Source organism: Fusarium fujikuroi, chromosome FFUJ_chr02 (assembly GCF_900079805.1).
Source record: "Fusarium fujikuroi IMI 58289 draft genome, chromosome FFUJ_chr02".
Lineage (NCBI taxonomy): Eukaryota > Fungi > Ascomycota > Sordariomycetes > Hypocreales > Nectriaceae > Fusarium > Fusarium fujikuroi.
The window spans coordinates 1102147-1125740 of record NC_036623.1 but is presented as its reverse complement, the minus strand read 5'-3'; the positions used below and the strand labels follow the sequence as shown (position 1 = coordinate 1125740).

The 23594-nt window shown below is 48.8% G+C and overlaps 10 protein-coding genes; 2 read left to right on the top strand and 8 right to left on the bottom strand.

Moving 5' to 3' along the window:
• Window positions 1-96: 96 nt before the first annotated feature.
• On the bottom strand, window positions 97-1643 carry FFUJ_04940 (related to endoglucanase B; the record flags this gene model as incomplete). XM_023571714.1 has 3 exons in its annotated part: window positions 97-638; window positions 675-1409; window positions 1466-1643. The coding sequence occupies 3 exons, from the start codon at window positions 1641-1643 to the stop codon at window positions 97-99; spliced, it is 1455 nt and encodes a 484-aa protein (XP_023425970.1).
• A 2342-nt stretch (window positions 1644-3985) lies between these two features.
• Window positions 3986-4570, bottom strand: FFUJ_04941 (probable heat shock protein 10 (chaperonin CPN10); the record flags this gene model as incomplete). XM_023571713.1 has 3 exons in its annotated part: window positions 3986-4010; window positions 4088-4374; window positions 4568-4570. 3 exons carry the CDS (start codon window positions 4568-4570, stop codon window positions 3986-3988), a joined length of 315 nt encoding a protein of 104 aa, XP_023427209.1.
• Window positions 4571-5190: 620 nt separating this feature from the next.
• FFUJ_04942 (related to protein kinase NPR1) lies at window positions 5191-7834 on the bottom strand (the record flags this gene model as incomplete). XM_023571712.1 has 4 exons in its annotated part: window positions 5191-5816; window positions 5867-7187; window positions 7364-7689; window positions 7783-7834. 4 exons carry the CDS (start codon window positions 7832-7834, stop codon window positions 5191-5193), a joined length of 2325 nt encoding a protein of 774 aa, XP_023425969.1.
• Window positions 7835-10430: 2596 nt separating this feature from the next.
• Window positions 10431-10945, bottom strand: FFUJ_04943 (probable ribosomal protein L11, mitochondrial; the record flags this gene model as incomplete). XM_023571711.1 has 2 exons in its annotated part: window positions 10431-10766; window positions 10817-10945. The coding sequence occupies 2 exons, from the start codon at window positions 10943-10945 to the stop codon at window positions 10431-10433; spliced, it is 465 nt and encodes a 154-aa protein (XP_023425968.1).
• A 464-nt stretch (window positions 10946-11409) lies between these two features.
• FFUJ_04944 (probable KRR1 protein, required for 40S ribosome biogenesis) lies at window positions 11410-12482 on the top strand (the record flags this gene model as incomplete). XM_023571710.1 has 3 exons in its annotated part: window positions 11410-11425; window positions 11487-12070; window positions 12120-12482. The coding sequence occupies 3 exons, from the start codon at window positions 11410-11412 to the stop codon at window positions 12480-12482; spliced, it is 963 nt and encodes a 320-aa protein (XP_023427152.1).
• A 209-nt stretch (window positions 12483-12691) lies between these two features.
• Window positions 12692-13839, bottom strand: FFUJ_04945 (related to alcohol dehydrogenase; the record flags this gene model as incomplete). XM_023571709.1 has 2 exons in its annotated part: window positions 12692-13724; window positions 13778-13839. 2 exons carry the CDS (start codon window positions 13837-13839, stop codon window positions 12692-12694), a joined length of 1095 nt encoding a protein of 364 aa, XP_023425967.1.
• Window positions 13840-14936: 1097 nt separating this feature from the next.
• On the top strand, window positions 14937-15962 carry FFUJ_04946 (uncharacterized protein; the record flags this gene model as incomplete). XM_023571708.1 has 2 exons in its annotated part: window positions 14937-15079; window positions 15131-15962. 2 exons carry the CDS (start codon window positions 14937-14939, stop codon window positions 15960-15962), a joined length of 975 nt encoding a protein of 324 aa, XP_023425966.1.
• A 100-nt stretch (window positions 15963-16062) lies between these two features.
• Window positions 16063-16514, bottom strand: FFUJ_04947 (related to brt1 protein; the record flags this gene model as incomplete). XM_023571706.1 has 2 exons in its annotated part: window positions 16063-16357; window positions 16408-16514. 2 exons carry the CDS (start codon window positions 16512-16514, stop codon window positions 16063-16065), a joined length of 402 nt encoding a protein of 133 aa, XP_023425965.1.
• A 287-nt stretch (window positions 16515-16801) lies between these two features.
• Window positions 16802-17392, bottom strand: FFUJ_04948 (related to hypothetical protein yqey; the record flags this gene model as incomplete). Its single annotated transcript, XM_023571705.1, has 1 exon — window positions 16802-17392. The coding sequence occupies one exon, from the start codon at window positions 17390-17392 to the stop codon at window positions 16802-16804; it is 591 nt and encodes a 196-aa protein (XP_023425964.1).
• Window positions 17393-19183: 1791 nt separating this feature from the next.
• On the bottom strand, window positions 19184-20686 carry FFUJ_04949 (related to methyltransferase; the record flags this gene model as incomplete). XM_023571704.1 has 8 exons in its annotated part: window positions 19184-19201; window positions 19272-19341; window positions 19392-19485; window positions 19534-19692; window positions 19768-19895; window positions 19970-20073; window positions 20339-20500; window positions 20567-20686. 8 exons carry the CDS (start codon window positions 20684-20686, stop codon window positions 19184-19186), a joined length of 855 nt encoding a protein of 284 aa, XP_023427224.1.
• Between the last annotated feature and the right edge of the window lie 2908 nt (window positions 20687-23594).

Here is a 23594-nt window from a genome sequence, read left to right as displayed (position 1 = left end):
AGGCGAACTTTCAACTGTTCAATCATTCATCCATCCAAAAAGTACATAAAAAGAAGTGAAGAATCTCATACCACAATCCCCGTCATAACTTGTTGTTTACTTTTTACAAATGCCAAATGCATTCTGGCAACCACACTCACACTGCTTGGCCTTGCGACCACATTTGCCTCCACGAGAGCAGCAGTCACCAAACTTGCTTCCCTCACAAGTCTGTCCAGTCTCACCGCCGCAGCGGCCATCCTCGGAAACTTTGAGTCCAGAGCTCCCCTCTTGGGTAGGCTCGCTTGTCTGAACTGGCATGGGGTACTTGATAACAGGAGTGTCCTTGTACTTTGTGTTCTTCTCATACTTGTCCCACTTGCGGGTCGCTGTCTCTTTGGTAGCCTCCGTATTCTCAGCTGGCTTCGAGGCCTCAGTCGTAGCGGCGGCAGCCTGAGATGTCTTTGATGGAGCAGCGTAGGTCTCTTTGCTGGCAGGCTTGTCGTTGGAGTTGGAGTTCTTGCCATCAGTAGCTGGATCGCTACCCTCAAAGTCGCCATAGGGAGCAGGAATAGGGCCAGGGGCCTCGGCAAAGTACTCCTTGCCAGTGAAGTTGGGAGGGCCTTCAAAATCCTTGGCTTTGCAGGCAGCGTTGATCTCCTTGCAGTAGTCATTCCAGGTATCACATCCCTTACCACCAGTGGGGGGGGCGTTGTCCCAGCAGTCGCCAACAATATCCCAGCACTTCTTGGCCGCAGCCCAGCAGTTATCTTGCCCAGAGTACTTCGCAATAGGCTTACCGCACCAGTTGGCGTTCTTGGCAAGGCAGTCCTTGGGGACAAGACCATCCTTCTGAGTCTGCTTGGTGCCAGTCTCCTTGGAGGTAGGGTTCCAAACCTCAGGGCCGGGAATAGGATATTCGCCCTTGTCGCTGTAGATGTTGTAGGTGACACCAGGATCCTTCTTGTCGACGTAGCCGGGAATGCTGACTTCGTACTTCTCAGGGATCTCCAGAGGACCCTCAGGACCGTTCTCGATGAAGATCTGGGCGCAGCTGTGGTAGAACTGAGGGTCACCCGAGGGAGCATTGTGAAGGGCAAGGACCTCAGGACGGACGAGGTAGTAGCCAGCAGGGAGACCAGTAGGGAGGTCAACAGAAAGAAGACCACCGTTGGATCGGAGAGTGTCTGTACACCACTTGTCCTCCTTGACGTTGTAGCCATCTTCCCAGACCTTGAACCAACCGTCACCAGCAGCAGAGTCCGAGTTCATATCGTCAACCTTCTTCATGTAGACGGAGCAGGGGCCCTTGTGGCCTTCGGCAATGGCACCAGGCTTGGAGTAGCTGGGGGATTCACGGAATTGGAAGGTCAGTTGAGCGCCGCCGGGAGCCGGGCAGGTGAACTTGACTGGCTTGTCACCATTTTCACCTGATTCACTCATTAGCACTGTCTCTGAGTCAAGGTTACTCGCAAGATCTACTTACCACAAGCCATAACACCGCCAGTGATGGGGTAGATGGGGCTATTGGCCTTGGAGGCGTCTTTAGGCTGGCGAACGCAGGTACCGTCGCCTTGGTTCTCGCCATCAATGAAGAGAGTAGTGAAAAGGGTGTGGGCGTTCGCAGCAGTAGCGAGGCCGAGAACAGTAGCAAGAAGCTTCATGTTGGATATTTCAAAAGAGAATCGTTTCGATAAACACAAAAGAGGGGGGGGGCAGAAAACCAGTTCTGCTATAAAACCGCTAGGGTTGAAGTCGTTGATTGATGTCGTGAAAAGGGAGCGTGTGTATGCTTGAAGAAGCAGTAAGGAATGTCTTTCAATCAATGAAGGAGTGAATAAGTGAAAAGAAGAGAAAGAGTCGCAGTACAACTCGAAAAACACCGTGATGAGGAAGAATAAAGGTGAAGAGCGGGGAGAGGAAGCATCACGAAGTTGTGGCCATGCCTCATATATATACTACAACTCCTCAGCTCGCGATCAGGGATGAACATGGCAGGCATCTCAACCTCAGCTCGGATCAGCCTGCAGATCAGATCCTCCAGACCTGGTTCTATACAAGGATTATGGTGATGGCCAAGCTCGACGAGTTACACCAAAAATGCCCAACTTTGCAGTTATTCGGTGCGTAGGCGACAAGCAGCGCCAGCACCTCAAACGGTGGCGTTCCTCCTGGCCTGGCCCTTTCCATTTCCCCAGCGGGATAGCTACTGTAGCTGGGGACGGATAATGCTGGATACCCATGTTTAGGCTCTCTGCATGTTTCCAGGCGTAATCAAACGGGCCACCAAACATAGTGGTCAAGGCCATGGCCGTGATCCCTGTGGCGCATCATTTGGGAATCAATCACCGAGTGCCAAGATATTCAAGGTGAAACGTAGTGAGCGAGGCCTGAGTCTAGGTCTGCGGGTGCTTTGATGAGTGCAAGTAAGATTGAATGGTAGAAGTTGGATAGGATTGGATGGAGGTTTAAGCTAAGTTTCGGTACCTGCGTCTAGGAAGCGCCCAGATAAACGGGCGTTTCCGTTGTGGATGTAACCTCCGATACCTTACCAATGACTGCAGACAAAAGGCCGCTCTCTAAAGTTCTGATCATTCATCACTATCTTTTATTCTTTGGCTAAATATTATGCTCACGGTTCCCGTTAACCTTAAAGCATAAACATTCTTCTAGTCCTTCATCAAACTAAACGGCGTCGTGTCAAACTTGAATCTTTCTAAACGCTGACGGGAAACAAAACGCAATTCCCCAAGTTGGCTCAGAGAAACAAATACAGGGGTTATCCATGATCATCCAAACTCATGACAGCGACTGTAGTGGCAGTCTATCAATCATGGTGCGACTCTTGAGCTCAACCCCTCTCACCCTTTCGATCCCTTATTCAAGATTGTCTATCATTTATGGACGTGCTCACTCATCCATCGTGGATTCACAACCCTCAGGGATAAGCTTCAGCCGCAAATCGCTTGGGGAAACTAATGAGTTAATCGATATAGTTTAAATCGTGAGTTCGCTATTCAGGGCTCAGTAAGAACTGAATCTATAGTATACAATGCAATTCACTATACAGCCTTCTTCTACTGTATCAAGAACGCAAAAATCAACTCCTTAACTCTCAGCAGTTCTGAGGTTGCACGATTCAAGTCTGGGGGACAAGCAAGGATCATGTCGATCCTCTCCTCCACATGTTTAATACCAGGGGTTTCATAGACCTCATCCCATCCCATCACCCTTTTCATCACTCTGTTGTGTTCGAAACTCCGAAAACACTACCAACAAACTTGGGAAAATGAGGAATCTGTTCCGCTGTCATCCCATCATATGTTGATCATTTATCAAGCTTGTTTTATACCCCTGCCATTCACACATTCCGACTTGGCATCACCCAGCTGCACAGTACATTACATGCACACTCACATAAAGTCCGGCCAGATTGAATGTTTTCTCTATTCTTAAGTGATAACTCAGCTTCATCATCGGCCGTCTGCAGCCAAGTGTGTTTCAACAGAAAACAAAACAAAATATGGGCCCGATACAGGTCGTACAATTAACCTCTACCATGCTTCAGCCTTTGCTCTTCGGCGCTTCAGTAGCCCAAATACCGGCCCATTAACAAGATCAATTCTGGACCAATTGATCCTCTGCCGTCCTATATGTGCGACATCTAGCTGCTTCACCTACCGAAGCCTCCACGGCAACAACATCACCACTTAGGGACCTAGGTAAAGATGGGCAATGAATCATAAATCATACAATTGAAAGGGTAAGAGTGGAGATTTGATTCTGTCCCGCGCGACCAACACTTTTAAACTCCTCATACACACTTATACAAACATACGTCTTGAATCTTTGCATAATTGGTCTGTCGTTTTTGCGCCTACATTAACAATCATCTCCTCCCTCTTCCCCCTCCAAAGCGACCTCGGCAGAGTTCCGTCTCTTGCGTCCGCCGCTCTCAATATGGTACAGTATGATACAAGCAGGCTATTTTTGATATATGGGTATCTTATTCGTTGATCTTGGCCAGGATCCTAATTACATGAGTCAGTATGATTGCTTTTGCATGCAAATACCTAGAGATCATGTCCAGGCTCAGGTGTCTACTTACTCGCTGTCGCGGAAGAGCTGGAACTCCTCCTCGCCGGCCTTGACGGGAGAACCGCCGAATTGAGGGATCAGGACACGGTCACCAACGGCAACGCCCATGGGTAGTCGGTTACCCTTCTTGTCCATGGCACCGGGGCCCACGGCGAGGACCTTGGCCTCGTTGAGCTTCTCAACGCTGGACTCGGGCAGGAAGATGCCGCTGGCGGTCTTGGTCTCGGCCTTGATGCGCTGGACGAGAACACGGTCAAGGAGAGGAGCGAGAGCTCGAATGGACTTAATGGAGGTAGCCTGCAGCGTTTGATGTTAGTCCTAGTTGTTCTATCTTGTTTCTCATAGTGTTCATGCGCTTGAATGCTTTCATCTCCCCCATCTAAGTCTCCTCATGGCTCCCAATTGCCGAGGATAACAAGCTAGATAGTTGAGACCGAAGCATTGGCGGGGCTGTTTCTGCAATTCGCTACAGTAACAATGTTGAACGTACCATTGTGATTAAGTAAGTGAGGTAGGTGATTGGATGTATGATCAAGAGAGTCGTAGATTCGTGATTGGAGAAGTAAACAAGAGGAAGAGTTCGGCTTCGATGTTCAACGGAGTTCAAATCGGCGGTGGATCTCGTCTCTTCCAACAGCTTCCAGAAGAAGGTCAGCAATTTTTTCCCCCGAAGCTTCCCTCTCGGCTCTTGATTTCCCCGGTTCCGAGAATCGGCACTACACGTCCGATTGCCGTCCGAAAGCGGTATATCATGCCGAACGACGACTTACACACCAGTGACACCACAAAGCTTCTCGTCATCATTCATGTGATCTATACTATGTATTATTATTTTTTATTATTTAACGCTGTCTTTCTCTCTTAATCGCTGAAAAGCTTCAACAGTCCCCTATCCATGTTCTGGGACTGCTACTAGTCAAACGCTGTTACCAAGGAATTCTCAACAATTGCTGATCCTCCATCTATCTGTTCGTCATTCATCAATGCAGCTCATAAGCGAATCCGTTCCAAACAGCCCCAATTTATGTCTTTCATTGCTCTCAAAACGCCAAATGCCGGCCTTCCTTCAGAAATAGTCAATTTGTGTTGTGGTCGTAGCCAATCGTCTAATGATCACTTCTTCTCGGGTTGTTGCGAGTTGGATGGCGGTACCAAGTTGTGTTCGTGGTTGTCAGCTGGGACAACCTTGCCGTGGTCAAATTGTTGGCAAATGACTGTATCTGCAACCCATGGCTCTTGAAGAATCTCATCCATCCGGGCACGAGTCCTGGGGTTAAGATCAAGCATTCTGCTAATGATGTGTCTGCTTTCCCTAGGCAACAAGCGCAAAATACGCCATGGGCCACGGATGACTTCTTTCTTCTCCCCACTCGGCTGTGTCTTAGAGTCCTTTGAGTCGGTGGTGGAGCTGACCTCTTTTGAGGTTGCCTCTTCTTTTTGCTCATGATGAGTATGTTTCTTGGTCTCATCCTCAGCCAAAAAGTCTCGCGCTGGCGTGGTGGTCAAATCATTCGTTGACTTCGAAGGTACAATGAGCTTCCTAGGGTCGTGTCCTGGAGTTGGGTCCGCCGCGAACAACTTGAAGGAGTTGTCCGTCATTCGTGGAACCTTCCACGGGAAACGTCGAAGAGTCATGCAGCAGAAAATGATAGCCAAAGACCAGATATCCACAGCTACTGCGTCGTACTCCTTAGAGTCGTAAACCTCGGGTGCGAGATAAGGGTCAGAGCCGACAATACCTGAGACCAGTTAGCCAATGTCTGCACACCATATTTGGGAATAAATATACCTTTTGCGGGCACAGTGTCGGTCTCAAATGGATATTTGAAGACGTGAGCACTGCCAAAATCGATGATCTTCATAATACCCTTGTCGCTCACCACCACATTATCCAGCTTCAGATCGCGGTGAGCAAGGCCCACGCTATGCAGATAAGTCACGCCATTGAGGATTTGCAGGAAGCAGCACGTTATCTCTTCCCGGGACATCCGACCGGTCATAACGATTGCAAAGAGGTCAAATGGCGCATATTCCATCACTTCATACCAACGCCCCTTTTCTTGAAGAATATCCAGCGTTTCGATGATATTGCCATGGTGAAGAGTCGATCCAACGCAAAATTCGGCTGTGACTTTCTTGTTGTACTCTTTTTCGGTTTCGTAGGTGTGTCTTGCACGGAACTCCTTGACTGCAAAAACGGTGCCGTCGTCCTTGCGCTTCATCAGTCTCACCGAGCCACCCGCACCGGAGCCCAGAAATTTGCCGAGCTTGCCGTACTTGGAAGACAGCCCATGATCATCCCCAAACGGCAATTGCTGGGTCGATTTGGAAGCTGTAGCTTTCATACCGAGCTTGATCGATGGTGCTGGTGACGACTCTCTCTTCTTGTTGTGATGTCCGCCCTTGCGGAAAAATCGTTTTAAATCTGCCATTGAGCCGTGTCCGGGGTGAAGGTTGCCAGTCGAGATGCTATCATTCGGTGCAAGCTCTTCACTACTGTTCCTTGCACTACCAAAGATCGAAGATCCGCGCTTCTCATTCAGATTTGACTTGGACCCATGAGGAGAGCCATGCTTCTTCTTACGAGAGAAGATAAACCTGGGGTCGATTGTGTGCTTCGTTGTATGTGCCGCTGGTGCAGGTCGTCGGCCTTTGGCGTAGGGATCGTTGATATCACCACCAGGAGTAAACGGCTTAGAGTAGAAGTTTGACGCTGAGCTTCGGGATGGACTAGATTCTCTAGAAGCTGGCACAGAACCAGGTCCTACTCCAAACATGCCTCGACGATGGGACTGGTGCTGCTCTTCAGCGGAAGAAGCCCTACGAACCGCATGATCGGAAGCAGCTCGAGCAGCTGAAGGTCTTCTATCGGGAGCTGGTGAAGCCTTTTCATGAGATGACGATGCCTGTGGGGTGATAACCGGGGGTTCATTCGTCTTGGCCACTTCCTTACCCTTCTTATCCGAACTAGCCTGACCGGATCCCGCGGGAGTTAGGGGAGGGGAAGCCAGCGTAGAGACCTGAGGACTGGTATGCGGGGATTGGAAGGTGGCAGAGGTGGGTGTGGGCAATCTGGTAGACTGTCCGGATTCATCCTCATGCGATGGGACCTACAATGACATCAGTTAGCGTTAGTCACAAAACCTTCAATTACGGCAACGCAGTGACATAACGTCGCGAAGCTCAAATACCACAATCAAATTACCGGTAGTAATTAGAGTAGAATTTGGACGCGAGCATTTTCTAAAAGCTGGCAAAGCGTAAATACACAAAAAGGGGGTCATACTCGGGAGGGTGGGAGCGAGAAGGCTTCAAATTGGCAGTTGTTCAAGCGCAATTCTTGTAACGGCCGGCCGTGGAGAGACTTGGTGAACGCTTTAAGTTGATCGGCAGTAACTTCGGTGAAAGGACTTGACTGGTCGTGCTCTTCATGCTCTGGGTTCGACGATGACGGGTCAACGGTGGCGGGTTGGGTAGGTGATATCTCCTGGACGGCGGATGAGAATCGAACGCCGGAGGCATCTTCGGATACATCGTCCTTGTCTACAATTGACTCTTGAGGTTTTGTAACAGGCTCCGAAGCTTCTATCATATTCACGGTTAGCGATTGTACTACAACCATCGTTTCGCAGTGCTTCAGCGCACGCCGAGCAGAAGATCAAGGTGGGGCAGAATAGGCTCGGCAGAACCGGAAGATAGACTTACCAGAGACGCCCTGGGAGCGAGGAAGCTCCTGGGGAGGATTTGAAGAACTCATCGGAGTGAAACTGGATGCTTTGATGGGCTATGAGCAAAGTAACCAAAAAGCAACCAAGGTAGTAATAGGATGAGGGTGGTAAGAAGAAGCGAGACTGAGCAGACTAAGAGTTGCGACGACGATGATAAAAGAGGACGACCATGGGCCCGCACTCACCTTACTACGTACCTAGTGGGGGGCTCCACTTTGTTTCCTTCTCTCCCACCTTTTGAGGGCAGCCCAGTCCGACTGGTTCTCTTCCCTTTTTGCTGGGCAGGGCTACGGGCAATAGTTAGCATTTAGGAGGTCCTTCTACGGCAATGCGGGTGCTAGAAACACGCTAGATGTGCGCTAAAAACTGTTTTCCTGGCAGCTGGTGATTCCCTCAGGTACAGTCCATACGATGGGGGTTCAGAAGTTGAGGCTTGTTCGGACATGTGCGAATATTTGAGTTGAAGATGAATCCGTGTTGATCATGAGTCAACGTGTACGCCATGTTCGTCTGATCACTTTTCCCAACAGAAGTTCCCCCTATCGTCAGCTTTTAACTTATCTTTACTGCTGATAGCTTGACTGAAGTGGCATAGTAAGCAGCGAGTATCATGTACCTCGACTCACGAAGCTCTCCCTGATCTCATGGCCCTGGCGCATCACTAGACAGGGCTCCTTGTCAAGAGAAAAATTCAACAGATGAGTATGAATAGTGGAAGCAGTCCAATGCCCACGGACAATTACAATTGCATTGCATTGGGTTGCAAAACAATTTCCTCGTTGGGTTGGAAAACCTTCTTGTAACTATGACTCAACTCCTTTTACACTGAGTGTGCCACCAACAGCCATACATCCATAGCATGTGCACTAACGATGCAAAGATCGGGAAGACGGTTAGTTCTCCGATGTCGATGTGAAGTCTACTTCACGCAAACAGTCCGAGATCCATGAATATGACCCCCTGTCAAACTCAACGATCTGAGCCGATTTAGGCTCTCGCTCAGCTTCGTTCCCTAGTCGACGTAACCAAAGTATGTTTACAAGCTTGATTGATATAGCGGTGTCTTGAAGCAATACGATTAACGTTAAAAGCTCCAACAGGGGTGGTTTCTAATGTTACTTGAGCTACTACAAGTGTAAACTCCGCTGTGGTGCCGCGGCTTTTGTGTAAGTGACCCATGTGTCAGTGAGCCTCAACCAAGAAAACGTGTGAGACACAATGTGTGACAATGTCAAGTATCACCTGCTTCTAGAAACATGGAAGACGAGGATTTTTTTACCCCTTCAAGTCTTGATACGTAACATAAAGCCAAGTCCAAGCCCGGCTCAGCCCAGTCACAGCGGAGCTCCCGGCCAAGTTTCGGTCGCCTCCAAGCCTCCAAGTTGCAAGATTCTTTTTATCCCTTCATCAACAACCAGTCAAGTATAATCAAAAGAATCAACCCCACAAATTTGAACAGTGAAAATGTTTTCTGTCCCTTGAGCTATTCCAATGTAAGCAACAAGTCCCGTGTCAAGCTCAATTCTTATTTAGGACCATACGCAAGCCGCCTGGCCTTTCACGTGTTGGTGTCAAGCTTGCGTATTTCCGGGCTTGCTAAAGTGGTTTCAGTGGCAATGGAAGTCAACCCTTTCAATAAATGTTAAGTAATAAATGAGGCCATAAAGTTATCTCGATCTTCAGACATTTTATGTGATCACCTGTTACCGTCAGGAACTGGCCCCAGAAGATCTGTCAAATACGTCGATCTTCCGCTGTGCCCTGAGATCTCGAGGTTCTACTGTGTCAGGATCCTATCAAATCGTTTCATTTTTCCGGTGTCATATAGTCATCCCTAGGACATTTGCCCAGTCCTCAGAGTGTCAGAACTCAGGACTCTGAATCATTAGAAGGCTAGAACCCATTATTTCAAGAGTCTGCTAAATTTAGGATGTTATTAACCTAAACATCTCCTAAACTTGTCTAATTATCATCTAGGTAGCCCTCCAGCGACTCAGTATATACAATTGAGCGTGGCATATACATATTGCCAAGCATCGATGACACAGCATATGAACCAATGGTTTCAATGGTAGTTTAACGCCCATACAATCATGATCTGAGATACATCGTACATGAGACACAGTCATATGTATTCCACATGACTTCATGGGTTTCAATGGGATACGAGACTTAATGCAAGCCACGCGTATGGTGGATCAAGAATATTTCCTGGATAAGTGCCTACCCACGTACTAATAATAGAGGCACGTGAGGTCTTGACTATTTGCGATTTGTGAAGGTCCGGGTCATTTCATATGGATGTCTTGCCTCACGAACTCGGCAAAGTACCATCTGTAATCACTCACTTGGCCATCAAGTGCTGAACCGCGTCCATGTCCATCTTCCCGCATCAGTGGCATCGAAATAAGCCTGGCATAAGATCGGCCTGTCCGGCAAACACCATAGTAAAAGAATTACCAGTATCTCGCCTTTTGAACACTGAATAGATGCATCGTACAATTCTTCCTCTAGTCAGAGGCCCAACTCCCTATCCATAAACTGTTGTACAAGTATAATATCTGGTTGGAGATCTTTGTCCACACCACATTCTGTGGTCTCTTGTTTTCATTTCGTAATCGTACCTTAAGCCACCACTTCAATTCCCATCGTCTTCGCTTGATAAATGACCGATCTGCAGAGGCCCTCTAGAGATAGACCTGAAAGTCGCAGCTCAGTCTGCTTGATCTTTGCAATCTCGTAAATGTGCTTGAGGGATAAAGTGCCGACAGTCTCATGTCCGGGTTTGCTGACACCCTTTCGCTTGCCTTTCTTTCCCATGGGAGCTTCAACGGCGTTGAGGAGAAGCCATGAGGTGTGCGGTGTTCGGACGTCAAAAGTAAATGATCGATCGGCGCGGACGGTAACTCGGCAAGGCATTGGTGTTCCGGTGATAATATGCGCAGTTCGCGCGTTGAATTCCTGAGCGCAAGTCAGCAAACGATTGGCATCTGAGCTCATATAAAACTGACCTTGCAAAAGTCCATAGACTTCACACCCTTGGAACCGAGAGCAGGGCCAACAGGAGGGCTAGGGCTAGCCTGTCCAGCTCCCACGATCAGCTTCACAATCTGATCGACGGCGCCTCGACCCTTTGACATGATTACGGTTGTGTTGGATTTGGCGGGTGTCTCGTTACGACGTGAAACGTTGATAGTGATTTGTGAGCTGAAGAAATTCGAGAGCCAATGTCTCTAGCGTCTTGATTGGCTCAAGGGTGTCATGATATTCCCACTGCCCCACCAGTCAAGTTTCCATTCCCTAGGTGCCTGTACCAAAACCTTTCTAGCCTTTCCATCCATCAAAAAAAAATCTTGAGCGCATCAAACTTCAATCTTTCCCATCACAAGACACTCAGCACAACCACAACGGAATGCGCATCTGAGGAAGGAATATCAAGGTCGCATCCAATATCTATTCTCCTTGACCAAAAGGGATTTAGCAATCATTTTCAGCTACTCTCACCTGAAGAGCCTCAACACCAACCTTCAGCTTCTCTCCCCAGAAGAGCTCAACGCCGATCTTGAATATCTCTCCCTAGAAGACACTTAGTACAGCCAGCACAATGCCCTCAACTCACAGTAAGGCATAATCCAACATAAATCCCCGATGTTGGTTAAGTACGAGGCTTACATGAAGCAGAAAAACCGAAACCATGGGACACGGATGACGTTGACAAATGGAAGGTCGACACCTTCACTCCCAAGGACAACGTTGGCGGCACATTCCTCGAAGAGTCCTCTTTTATGACCCTGTTCCCCAAATACCGCGAAGTTTACCTCAAGGAGGCATGGCCTCTGGTCACCCGAGCCCTTGAAAAGCACGGAATCGCTTGTAAGCTCGATTTGGTGGAAGGATCTATGGAAGTACGAACAACTCGAAAAACGTTTGATCCCGCTGCCATCCTCAACGCACGGGACCTCATTAAGCTACTAGCTCGGTCTGTACCCGCACCTCAAGCTATCAAGATCCTCGAAGATGGTGTTGCTTGTGATGTGATCAAGATACGCAACCTTGTTGGATCCAAGGAAAGATTTGTGAAGAGAAGACAAAGAATCCTTGGTCCCAACGGTTCGACTCTCAAGGCGCTTGAATTGCTCACAGAAACGTACATCCTGGTCCATGGAAACACAGTCTCCGTCATGGGGCCCTACAAGGGCCTGAAAGAGATACGACGAATCGTGGAAGACTGTATGGCAAATACTCACCCAATTTATGGGATAAAAGTGAGCAATTGTACCCTTAGAATAACCCAGACAGCTAACACGTTTACAGGAGCTCATGATAAAAAGGGAGCTTGCAAAGGATCCTGAGCTTGCCACCGAGAGCTGGGATCGCTTCCTTCCCAACTTCAAAAAGAGGACTCTCAGCCACAGACGTGTTCCCCACAAGGTCACCGACAAGGCCAAGAAGACATACACACCATTCCCTCCAGCTCCTGAAAAGAGCAAGGTCGACAAGCAGATCGAGACTGGCGAGTACTTCTTGGCCAAGGGCGACAAGAAGCGTGCTTTGCACGAGGAGCGCAAGGAGAACCAGAGCAAGCGAAAGGAGGAGAAGGCGAAGGAGCGAGAGGCCGAGTTCGTTCCACCGGAAGAGGGTCGTCCCAAGAAGAAGCGCAAGAAGACAGAAGAGTGAACAGGGAGAGCATCATATTGCGTGGATGGGCAACTGGTGTGAGTTGCTTCAATCTCATGTACAAGCTCTCGAAGTGTATGATACCCTGAAAATCTCGGCGTTCTTGTCTCTATTTAAGGTTTGATAGCTAAAAAGAAATTTGCACTCGATTTCCGGGCTTACACTCGTCTTGTGAAGAGGCTTTGTTTCTGCCTTGTTGATTATGATGTCTAGAGTTTTGAGGGCGACTCGCTTCCTGAATCCCACTCGATTACAAGCTTACCAAACTGCTTCCCCTGATCCATGTCTCTGAACAGGTCATCAATCCCTTGAAGATTATCCAGCCCCGTAATCGTTCTGCTGATAACGGGTCGAATCTTCTTCTCGTTCACAAAGGCAACCATATCCCGGAATTCCTTGCGGGAGCCCATCGTTGAACCCTTGAGCTCGATATTCTGCAGATTCGCGGCCATCAGCCAATCCATCTTGGGAGACACGGTCATGCCGTACTGCACAATTACACCGCCAGCCTTGAGTAGTCGTACAGTCTTGGCCACGATCTCACCGCCTGCACCGTCGATTACAGCATCGAGATGTGGCCTATTGGCTGGTAGCTGTGCTCGAAGCTCCTTGTCCCAGGCTTCGTTCTTGTAAATAACTCCACCCTTTGCCCCCATCTCTTTGGCCTTTGTAATCTTGGCTTCATCGCCGGATGTGACGAATACGTTGCAGCCCATTGCTACACCGAACTGGAGGACCTGGAGCGCAACACCGCCGCCAATGCCTGTGATAAGAATGTTTGAGCCAGGGAAAGCAGCATTGCTCTTTGTCACAAGCGCACGCCAGCCTGTGACACCAACAAGAGGTAGAGCTGCTCCCTCAGCGGGTGTGAGGTGATCAGGCGCAGGCTCGACTTCCTCCTCTGAGACTACAATGTAGTCCTGAGCAGTGCCGACTTCGGTGAGTTTGGAACCACCTGTGACTGCAAACTTGCGGCTATCTTCTGGTGCAACAGGGTCCGATTCCCAACCACGCATGGGAGTGAGGATGACTGGCTTGTTGAGGAGATTCTTGCGGGTTACATTGCTTCCTAGGGCGACCACAGTGCCGTAGCCATCTGCTAGAATTGGGTTGGTGAAGGAAATGGCTGGGTAGAGATGACGGCGCATAAAAAGATCACGGTGGTTGAGTGCCGCCGCAGAGAGGTTGACAAGGACCTCATTGGGGCCTGGAGTTGGCTTTGGTACTTGTTTAACTTGAAGTCTGTGTGCTCTATTAGCAATTGACTCTTGGCATGCGGAGGGAGTTGTTCTAACGGATAGTAGACCTTTCCAGGCTTTGCGCCTTCGATCTGCTGTAGGGTGAGAGCTCGAGGCATGATTGCGGCTGCGATGGCCCCAATTGTTGTAGGATGAGTATTTCTGATGGATATATAGTCCCTTCGGTTACAGCGGTTCAAAAAAGGTTCGTTCTCGGCTATGGGGCGCAGACTTGTTGAAGCTTGCCAGTTAGAACAACGTAGATATCTCATGGCCATTGGCCCCGCATCGTAGACCTCGGCATTAAGATGCACCTAAAGAAGCAACTATATACGGCCGATCTGAATGGTACAAGAGCTTTGACATCAAAATCGGGGATTTGATTAATAATGTCAAATGCAGCTAGTATTTCTTCCCGGGGGTTCTACATACCTAGTATCTACTCAAGGATCCTCTTATCAAAGATTCATGATACTTGGTGATGTCGTGTGATAGACTGAACGTGGAGATATGAATGGATGAAGACAACATTATAGGTAAGTTTCCCACTCTTAAAAAAAATGCATTAAAAAGAAAAAACTCTTCCCCCCTTATCGATGACATATCAAAATAAGAACATGGTTTTGACCTATCGGAAGAGTATGCAGTAATTGTTCGCTAGAGGTGGAGAGCAAGTGTGATGTTAGGAGTAATTACCCTAGACGTCTATATATCTGAATTATGCCCTACGCAGTATGTATTCTGTTAAATTTTGTGATTTTTCTTCATATATAAATATACATGGATATTCACATGGATTTGGATATCAGAATTAGGAGATGTATTGTATTTGTGAAGAAGAATAGTCTCATTCATGCAGGCGGTCATTCACCACTTGGGTATCTCATACAAAACTTTGTATGGCGACAACCTCACTCATATTGGCGCTAACGTTGAAATATTCTTGTCTCGATACAATTCCTCAATTGATATAGCAAATAAACATTGCCAGAACGATTATACTCATAAACTTCGCATGGACGATTATATCATAGTAAGAATATAAATTGAAGCTTGTTTGCTTGAAGTGTTGCATTGCTGCACGCACTACGCAACTGTAATTCTACAGATGCTTACCAACGCCGCTCCGAAAACCGGCATCATACTTACATCAAACTAACATATACCAACACCAACGTTGTTCGAACCACCAGCTAAACTCCGCCGAAATTTTCACATGGCTGCATTATTCTCAGGCGCCGTCTATGGCGCCTCTACGATAGCCGCTGGCGTCTATTTGCCTTCAACAATCATCGATCAGTTCAAGTTCCAGGATTGGCATATGCTGCAAACCTCTCTTGGTGCGGTTGCAAGCAGCGCGTAAGCAGTCACCCTCTACACGAATACAAGAAGAAGCTAACATTGTGGAAGTATCATATACAAAATTGCCGAGAGATACGGCTACATTAAGTTTAAGCCCAGAAGTTCATCACCAATTGGACTCTTTGGACAGTATGATGGTAATGTCATAGGCGGATTTCTACTTGGAGCTGGCATGGCTCTTTCAGGATCCTGTCCAGGTACTTTGTTCGCACAAGTTGGAGCCGGTCTAAGGACTGGCTTTTATACTCTCGGAGGTGCTATTCTTGGAGGCCTCGCCTATACAGGCTATGTCGCGCAAGCAGCCAAGACTCAGAGGGAGAAGGCTGGTGTGCAGCCCGAGACAGTAACTCTCGATGAGAACCTCGGGCTTTCCAACGATACAACTGTTGCTCTGTTCGAATCTGTCTGCCTATCTATCATTGGCGCTTCTGTTGCCTACACTCCTGGCTCCGACTGGTCACTTTACTCTGCTGGCGGTGGTCTCTTCATAGGTCTCTCACAGCTCTTCTCGATCCTTGTCCGTCGCTCTATGATCGGCATCTCGGGTTCGTACGAAGAAGTCGGAAATCATTTCTGGTGGCTCACACGAGATGCCCCTTGGCCAACAAGTCGGCAGAACACCTTGTTCGCTGTGGGCATGACAAGTGGTGCTTGGGTTCTTGCAAAAGTGCTCCCCTCATTTGTCAAGGGCCATGTCGTTGAGACAGAGCCGTTGCTTGCTGGAGTTGGTGGATTTTTGATGATTGTAGGATCGAGGTTGGCAGGAGGATGTCCTTCTGGGCATGGCGTTAGTGGTTTATCGTTGATGTCGACATCAAGTCTTGTCACCATGAGCACTGCGTTTGCTGCTGGAAGCTTGGTTGCTCCATTGTTTCATTAGACTGGATCGGGTATAAAAGATATATGGTTATGTTGTGAGATATGACCTGGGACTATCTATTCATGAATGCGGAGCCCCAGAAGTACCGGGAGTAAAGCATCTAATCCTTCTTATCACCACAGCCGATTCTGGCAGTAACTTCAATCTCAATCTTCATCTCCTCCTTCATCAATGAGGACTGGATCATAGTTGCAGCAGGACGAACATCGCCAAACCACTTCTTCAACACTGGCCAGGTCTTTGGAAAGTCATCGCGGTCAGGGAGGATGTAGTGAACACGAACGACATCGGAGACCGAAGCACCGGCATCTTTCAATGCAGCAGCGATGTTGGTCATGGTCTGGTCGGCCTGTTCGGCAACACCTGACGATATCTCTCCAGTCTTATAGTTATAGCTGTAACATTTAGTTGGTTTCTAATTCCCAGTAAGAGTAGAATTGCTCACCCGGTAGTGCCGCTGACAAAAACCCAATCTCCAGTCACGACAGCTCGTGAATATCCGATGAGCTCTTCAAAGGCAGAGCCAGAGCTGATGTTTTGACGGGAAGTCATTGCAGTTGAGGTAAATGTTATTGATGACGAGATAATAATGAAGATACAATAGAGAGAAGGCAAAGGTGCAGTTTCAGGGAAGATATAGTAGGTGTCGTGAGTCACTTACACGAGACTATTCCTATTGTTTGCTGCGGGTGGGGTCGCTTGACCAATTTGAGGAGGCTGAAGCTCATACATTCGCGCGCAAGAGGTAGGTATTTCATTGATTTCATGACAATCGTAATGCCAGTCCACACTATAGTTTACATATTTTACACCATGCATTTAGATATGCATCCAATGTTTTAGCCAGTGAGCTCCTTGACCATCTTGGCCAACTCCTTTCTGTCGACATCCTTGCCCTCGAGAGCACCGGACAACCTCTTCATGACATCACCCATGATGGACTTGGCTTGGGTGCCAGCAGCTTTTGAAGCCTCAACAGCATCCTGCACCATGGCCTTGAGCTGAGCCTCTGTCAAGCTCTCGACTCCGCTGTTGGCGAGGTACTCGTCCAGCACCTTGATCTGATCCTCCTCCTTTTGAACAAGATCCTCACGGTTGGCAGCCTTGGCCTCAGCGGCAGCATCTTGGGAGCTCTTTTGGATCTTGCGGATCAAAGCGACGAGCTGGACATCTGTCTTGATGGGAGTTGAGGTCTTGGAAGCGTTGAGGTTGGCGGACATGATAGCTCGGAGAACGGTTAGGCGAGGAGTATCCTTGGCTCGCATGGCGGTCTTGAGATCGCCCTTGAGCTTGGACAGCAGAGGAGGGGGTGCATCTTCAGTAGATGTTGCGTAGAATCGGCAGACAGAGACTCGGCTGATAGGCTGACGAAGCGTAGGCTGCGACATGCGCAGAGCCCGGAATAGTAGCATCGATTGTTTGGCCGACATTGTGAAGGGATAGTAGCAGGATCGGGATTATCGGTGTAGAGGCTGTTTTGTGACTCGATATGACGATCGCGGCTTGTGGTTTGGTGTTGCTACCGTAAAGCTTAAGCTGATGTCGAACGACAGGTCAAAATTTCCCAAGCATGCAATTGGCAACTTTGATTGGCGGTGTGACGAGCTCCAGCAATTCTTAGTGGAGGCCCAGTGAAGGAACAGCAGCCCAAGCTACCAGGGTCCCCAGACTGCCAACCTTTCGCGTACAAATCTGGGGGCTGCACGACCAGGCTGTCGGAGATGTTATGATGGGATGACAGTTGAGAGCCATCTCGGTAAGTTTCGTAGAAAGATTGCTTCTGGCGAAGCTTGTTGATTTTACAAAGTGATCGGCAGTAGAGCTGCTAGCTGGCCACTCATCATAGACCTCCACTTTGAGATGGAGGTGCATTATCTCAAACAAAAAAGACCAGGCATGATATCATTTCAGTGACGAATGGTTAACCCCCCAGTATCAACACCATGATATTGTTCTCTCTCTTCTCTCAATCGACATCGTCCAACATGATCTTGGCAACGCTAAATCACCTGATCATTGGTGCACCCGCTCGCCTACTGCCTTAGCAAGGATCGGGGATGATCCCGTTGATATTGCATTCCGCTAGGTGCTGTAGGAGCGCACTAGCTTCACCGGCCAAGGAACAGACCAGGAGGCGGCTCGAACGTTGTGTGTCGTAGATGCAGATCGACTATTCTGTTTCGAAACATTTCAGCTGTCTCTGGGTTCGAGAGGCGGTCGAAACTCAGGTGACGAACGGTAAGGCCAGGGTGATGGTTCCATTGCTAACCGTTCTCTTCCCTGAAACTGGAACGAGATCTCATTCTCGGGTCGCGTCGTTGGTGGAGATGAGGAGATGAACTCATGGGTAGTCGGGCCCGAGACAATGAACCAGGGTTGTTTGTATAGAAGGGGAATGGTGATTTTATAGATGCTGGACTAGATTATCGTATCAATCTTGTCATTGAGTACCTAGGTAGTATGGCTTCTGAGATGTCACCAACATGTCTCTTCCACACACCGTCTCTCCTTAGCCGTCCCCCTATGTCATGCACATCTTGATATTGTGAGGTCTCGGACCTGTTGCGGCCGCTGGTAATAACTCTCTTACACATCGGGCCCAAACTGTCGGTACCGAGTGTCCATCCACCAGTCATTACGAATCATTCCCTGGAAATCATAACAAGGGACGAGCAGCCATTTCATGGGTGTTGCTAGCGGTTCTCTTTCTCGCTTTCTCCTGTTCTTGCCTTTCTTGCCTTAAGTCCGACCACCTGCACGTCACTTCTCTTTCCATCCTTTCCATGTTACCTCCTTCATGCCCAACCCAAGCTAGAACATGCTTGCCATGTTCGGTAACGAATCTCAAGATTTTCCTCCAACCTTCCTCTATTATCCACTTGATGGCGCGCCACTGCCGCTTCCCTGTCCAGCCAACAAAACCTTGTTTCAACTACAAGGTCGAGTAATGGCATCTTGTTCCATCTCCCCTTTACACATACCATTTATCTATCCTTCCATCCCATCGGGCGCTCAACCGCAGCACAAATGCCTTTGGGACGCCGTAAAACTTGACAATCAGAACCCCCCCGCCGCCTAATATCTTGCGATTGACCAAGGAATGTCTCGATGGCTCGAATTGAGATTTGATGGCGGTTACCGTCGTGGCTTTCTACCAATGCAAACATAACTGCGATGGCATCTGTCAGAATAAAGCAGACCATAGGATGGCCTAGAGAAACTTACACGGGGAAGTAGGCCTACAAATCGTTAACAATCAAATCACATCAGGATTCGCTCCCTTTTGAGTCGAGGATAGAGAAAACATACCTTGAATGCTGGGTTGCTGGCTTCGCTCCTCGCTTGAGCTATCAAGAGTTGGAAATCACTGAAAGACATCCTGTACAAGGCTCAGCCAAACGTTACTCGAACAGATCGCAACCGACATACCCAAGAAACTGTGTGAACGGGTATAATGCTAGTGAATACAATAGCTGGTTCACGTTATCGGTATTGGATCGACCTATGTCATAATCCCGGGGGACTACACCACCATCAGCCTCAACACATAGGATCTGGCATCAAAACCTACCACTCGACCAGCCGCACATTGGCAACGTTAAGAGTCTCGACTCGACTTCCGTAAACCCTGCACTTCTCATCCAGCTGGCCAATTGAAGTGGTGCCCGTGGATCTTTGTATGGCTGCTGACTTTCCAAGTATTGTCTGGACCATTGCGACAGGGCGTGATCTACTCAGTACAATTGTTAGGATGCAGAAGTTTCTGTGTTCAGGAGACTGGGGAAATCACCTCTACTTAGCATACCATTGTCAGATTGGGCGTTAAAGTATATCTCGACCATCTGACACCACCCGCCTGGCTTCAATACACGGAAAATGTCTCGAATATAGCTTCGCCAGCGATTCGCATGGATACCACCGGCGACCATTTGGCTATGGACAACGTCAAAGTGGTTGGATCGAAATGTAAACCTATCCGGGACCCAGGTTAGCATCGATCACAAGACTTTCTTGCAACTACTTGCCTCCCGTTAAGGTCATCAACTTGGAGCTCCATATTGTCGGGAGGGTTTTCTGGAATCATGTGCGGACTGACATCGATGCCGAGGACCTGTGCAAAAGACTTAGCCACAAAGTATCTCATCCCAGATCCTTATCTTGAGGGTTTAGGAATCGAGTCAGGCCGGCCCCGTTGGCCATGGCTATATCCAAAATCACCTCCTCGAGGCTCGAGGATGGGACCACAAGAGCCTACAGGATCCAGATGCCTCAAGCTCTATGATGGAACATGGTGTATCGAATTTCGCCTGACTCGGATGGCCTACAAATATTGCCCCTTGAAGGGGAGACTTGCCAATGGCGTAGGGGAAACTCACTTCGGCGTCAGGATATTGTGTGGCAACTTCGATAGCCCAATCTCCTGGACCACAACCGCAATCGAGTATTCGTCGTGGCGACCTGATAGGGGGGAATATGAGCCTCCCATCAAAGAGCCTGCTGAGAACTCCGTGCATCACCTCGAGGCGCGAGATTTCGTCCTAGTTCAGTGACTTTTGTTACCTTCTGTCAACCACTTCGATCCTGGATAGAGATCATCAACTTACCTCATCGATGGGGGCAAAATATGTCCCATTCGTGAGGGAGTAATGCTGATAAGAGCGCCCATAGTGTTCGATTGTCTCGGTGAACGTCTCGTCCAAGGGCACGGTTCCATCCCTTTGCATGGGGGCTTAGCGAAACTTCCATATCAAGAAACTTTGGTAGTCTTACTCTGCATCCATTTTCTTTATGGTCGAAATTTCGGACACGAAATGCCTCTCAATACTCCAGATACGATGCAAGCTTGCTCGGACGACAATAGCCAGGACAAGCAGAGCTGCCTTTTCCAAAAAGGATTTAAACAATTCCTAGGGAAGACATGTGGTACCCAAAAGCGCGACCCTAGCCTAACGTATAAGAGCCACCCTGGTGCTAGGATGCAGAGTGCAAAGACGTAACATGACTATGGTGGCTTTTGCATCTAGCGGCCTTGCGTACCATTCAAACGCGCAACAGGGCTTCTCGAAGAATGCGGAGATGATCTAGCAGAGAGCCGAGACACGGGCCGGCAAAGGACTGCTTCCTAAAGGTCCAATGCCGATCTTGACACCCCAGAGCTCTGTCGTTTATCAACTCATATTGGCCCTAGTACGGAAGAATAACAGCGAACATATCACCAGGGGCTATTTCACAACCGCAGTATCCTATGGAATATGGCAAGATGACGCGGAGATTCAGGCAAGGCATCAACACCTTGGTATAGGTTAGAGGCTGGCTCTTTTGGATGAATGCTAGACAGGGAGCTCGAGAGATTCTGAACTTGAGATTCACAAATTCTTGACACTCTCACTTAGACATTGGTCACCAAAGCAGCCATCGACGGGCAAAATGGAAACCACTGGTTTGGATGCCATTGATTGCCTCGTTAGCACCCTTTTCCCATCCATGGCCCCATGCTTCGGTCGACGAGACAGGTTCCACTCGAAGTGGAGAGAATGGTTTGCGGCATGTTATTAGACATGATTGCAGTCAACTCTGCTCCGTACAGGTGCAGCGTCTGGTGGAGGGTCTCATTCTCGCCTTACCCCATCAGAACCAACCAATGCATCCATTTTGTGTTGGATGGAATCCTTCCCACCATCACGCTCAGGCACCCGGTTGTCGGGACTTGTGCAGACTCCGTGGATGGCTTGAGACTATGTGCCTGCCACGGAAGGTGGCGCCCAATGACTACGAACCGTTTGACATCGATAGTGAGGCTGTCCTACCCCAACGTCGGTAGTGATTATCAGCTAGACAAAGAGGATACACAGTTTGTCACATGTGTAACAGCGTTTTTGGTGAACAAAGTAAGATCATGGTTTCACACTGAAGGCTCGTCGGGACAAGTCCAATGACAATCCATGTCAATACCGATGGCATGGACCTGGGACAGCCTTCGGATACGGGTCACCCTAATGACTGTCCTCATATACGACTTGGTATCTTCAGAGCTCACGTACGGCAACGGTGGCCGACAATACTTGCTTGACTGGGGAATTCGTCGAATATATGTAAAGGCGAGTCAGGCGAATCACCCTCACTATCTGGCCCTGGCCCCTTCTTACCAACGATAATGTGGTTGCGCCAGGATTGCGACGCAAGCGACTAAGGAGCCCAGTCAGAGCACTTCCCTCTCACCAAAAGGCAACCTTCGACGGGTCTCAACGATACTGGCTATGATCCACCTCAACTACACCGGGATCTTTTAAAGCCAAACAGCGATAGTTCTCAGACCGATTCATCTCTTCACCGCCTCGTGTATCCAGCAGTGTTTTATGCAAAGCCCATGTTCAGAAGATTTCTAGTGGCAGAGGCGTGTAAAAGGGAGGTCTCATGGCCGCATATATGCTGGTGATGGGCCGCTAAGTTGCATGGGATGGGTTCTCGCGGCTGGCGTGCATTTGCTACCCCCCTTGGCTAATTCACTCTCTGGGCTTCACTATTAACATCATACGACCATCGATTTATGAAAGGACCTGTTAACGAAAAATGTGACGAAAGAATGCTACTCGTGCAAAGTCGTACCTCTACTAGTGTCGATGTACACATTGACGGGCCGTTGCAGGTTGTAACGCTGCAGGTGGTGACGAGCCAAAGCTCTCTGTCAGCTCATGACACGCAGAGAAAGGAGCTCGATGGTGACAATCAATGGTCCCTATTGCCGCATCCTTATGTTAACAGGGGTAACCTGGGAGAGCTTACTTGATCCGGTCATAGGCTCACAATGATTAAGTCTCACAAATGATCTTGTGGATACGGAGACGACGAGAAACCCTACCAACGAATGGGAAGTGTCCACGGTTTGCGAGGTTGCGATAACTTGTAAGTAACGATCCGCCTGTCCCATGACCGCACCAGAGATCACGTTGGGTGCTTCCGAAAGGAAGGCGACAGCAAATTGAAAATCTTGCCAAAAGGCGTCCTTTGCCCCGTCCAAGACCCTCAAAATTGTGTGGCATCAATAGCATGTTCCAAGCATGTCGCAAGTGACATCTCGCAAGATCCAACGTCCTAACTGTCACACACAGCTTCGGAGGGTCCAGTGGCTACCTTACCCACAGGCAGCCTTTTAACAGCCGCTACGGGCCGCCATCATGGAGTCTGTGGGGGGATAAACATAATATAACGCCGAATCCAAAAGGCTGCCAGGCTGCATGCCAAAGGAGGATCGCCAACTGACTGTTACTTTTCTGACTACGTGGTGCGGCCTCATATGATAGCTCCATTACTCGGATAAACTTATCCGCGGCCTGTTCCAACACAGGACATGGTGGATTGGGCAGAACACCGATATGCAGGATTGCAGAGCAAACAGAATTCAGCTCTGGTAGCACTTTGTCTGAATCGCTATTGCCAACTAACCGATAGTAGAACGCTTATGCGCTACGGCTGATACTACGAAGACAGGGGAACCATGCTCAAGCCATGGTTTACCGACCCAGACTCTCGGGTTCTGACCAGAAACCCGGGAAATTGGTGGGCGTGGTTATACGGGCACTGTTCCGCTAATCCTTGGGATTTACCACACCGTTCGGTTTTTATTCCCCAGCA